At 68.9% G+C, this 447-nt stretch overlaps 1 protein-coding gene across 1 annotated transcript in view; it reads right to left on the reverse strand.

The window, feature by feature from the left end:
• Positions 1-263: 263 nt before the first annotated feature.
• The window catches only part of MNEG_9710 (ATP-dependent Clp protease proteolytic subunit), a gene marked incomplete at both ends in the record, with an annotated part of 4,532 nt that continues 4,348 nt past the window's right edge, over positions 264-447 (reverse strand). The window contains one exon of the mRNA XM_014041816.1: positions 264-438. Coding sequence (XP_013897270.1) covers positions 264-438 — 175 coding nt within the window. The remainder of the gene's footprint in view (positions 439-447) is intronic.

Genomic DNA, 447 nt, shown 5'->3' on the forward strand with positions numbered 1-447 from the left:
GGCACGCGGGCAAACCAGGAAGCAGGTGACGGCGTGCGAAAGAAACAGGCGGGCGACGGCTCGGCGGTGGCGACAGCAGCGGCGCGGGCCCCCATGCGTTGGAACGCCGTCAGCGTACGCGGCCACCAAAGCGCCCTGCATAAAGCACTCGCGCCGCCGGCGCAGCCTTCAAACTGAGCCAGGCCGACGCCCGCTAAAGAGCGCCGCCCGCCCGCGCCCGTCGCCCCCGCGCCCCGCACGCCGCACTCGCCATACGGCGCCGCTCACGCCTTGTCGGCGCGGTTGAACCTGAACTTGGGCTTGTCGGCCCCGAAGTAGCTCTCCTGGTCGCCGAAGGTGTCGCGCGCGATCTTGCGGAAGCGGTTGAGCTTGTACCCCGGGATGAGCTTGTCCACGAGACCCTCCTCGTAGGCCTCCTTCACACTGAAGTAGCGCTTGCTGTGAGAG

Source organism: Monoraphidium neglectum (assembly GCF_000611645.1).
Source record: "Monoraphidium neglectum strain SAG 48.87 unplaced genomic scaffold scaffold02035, whole genome shotgun sequence".
NCBI classification, from domain to species: Eukaryota; Viridiplantae; Chlorophyta; class Chlorophyceae; order Sphaeropleales; family Selenastraceae; genus Monoraphidium; species Monoraphidium neglectum.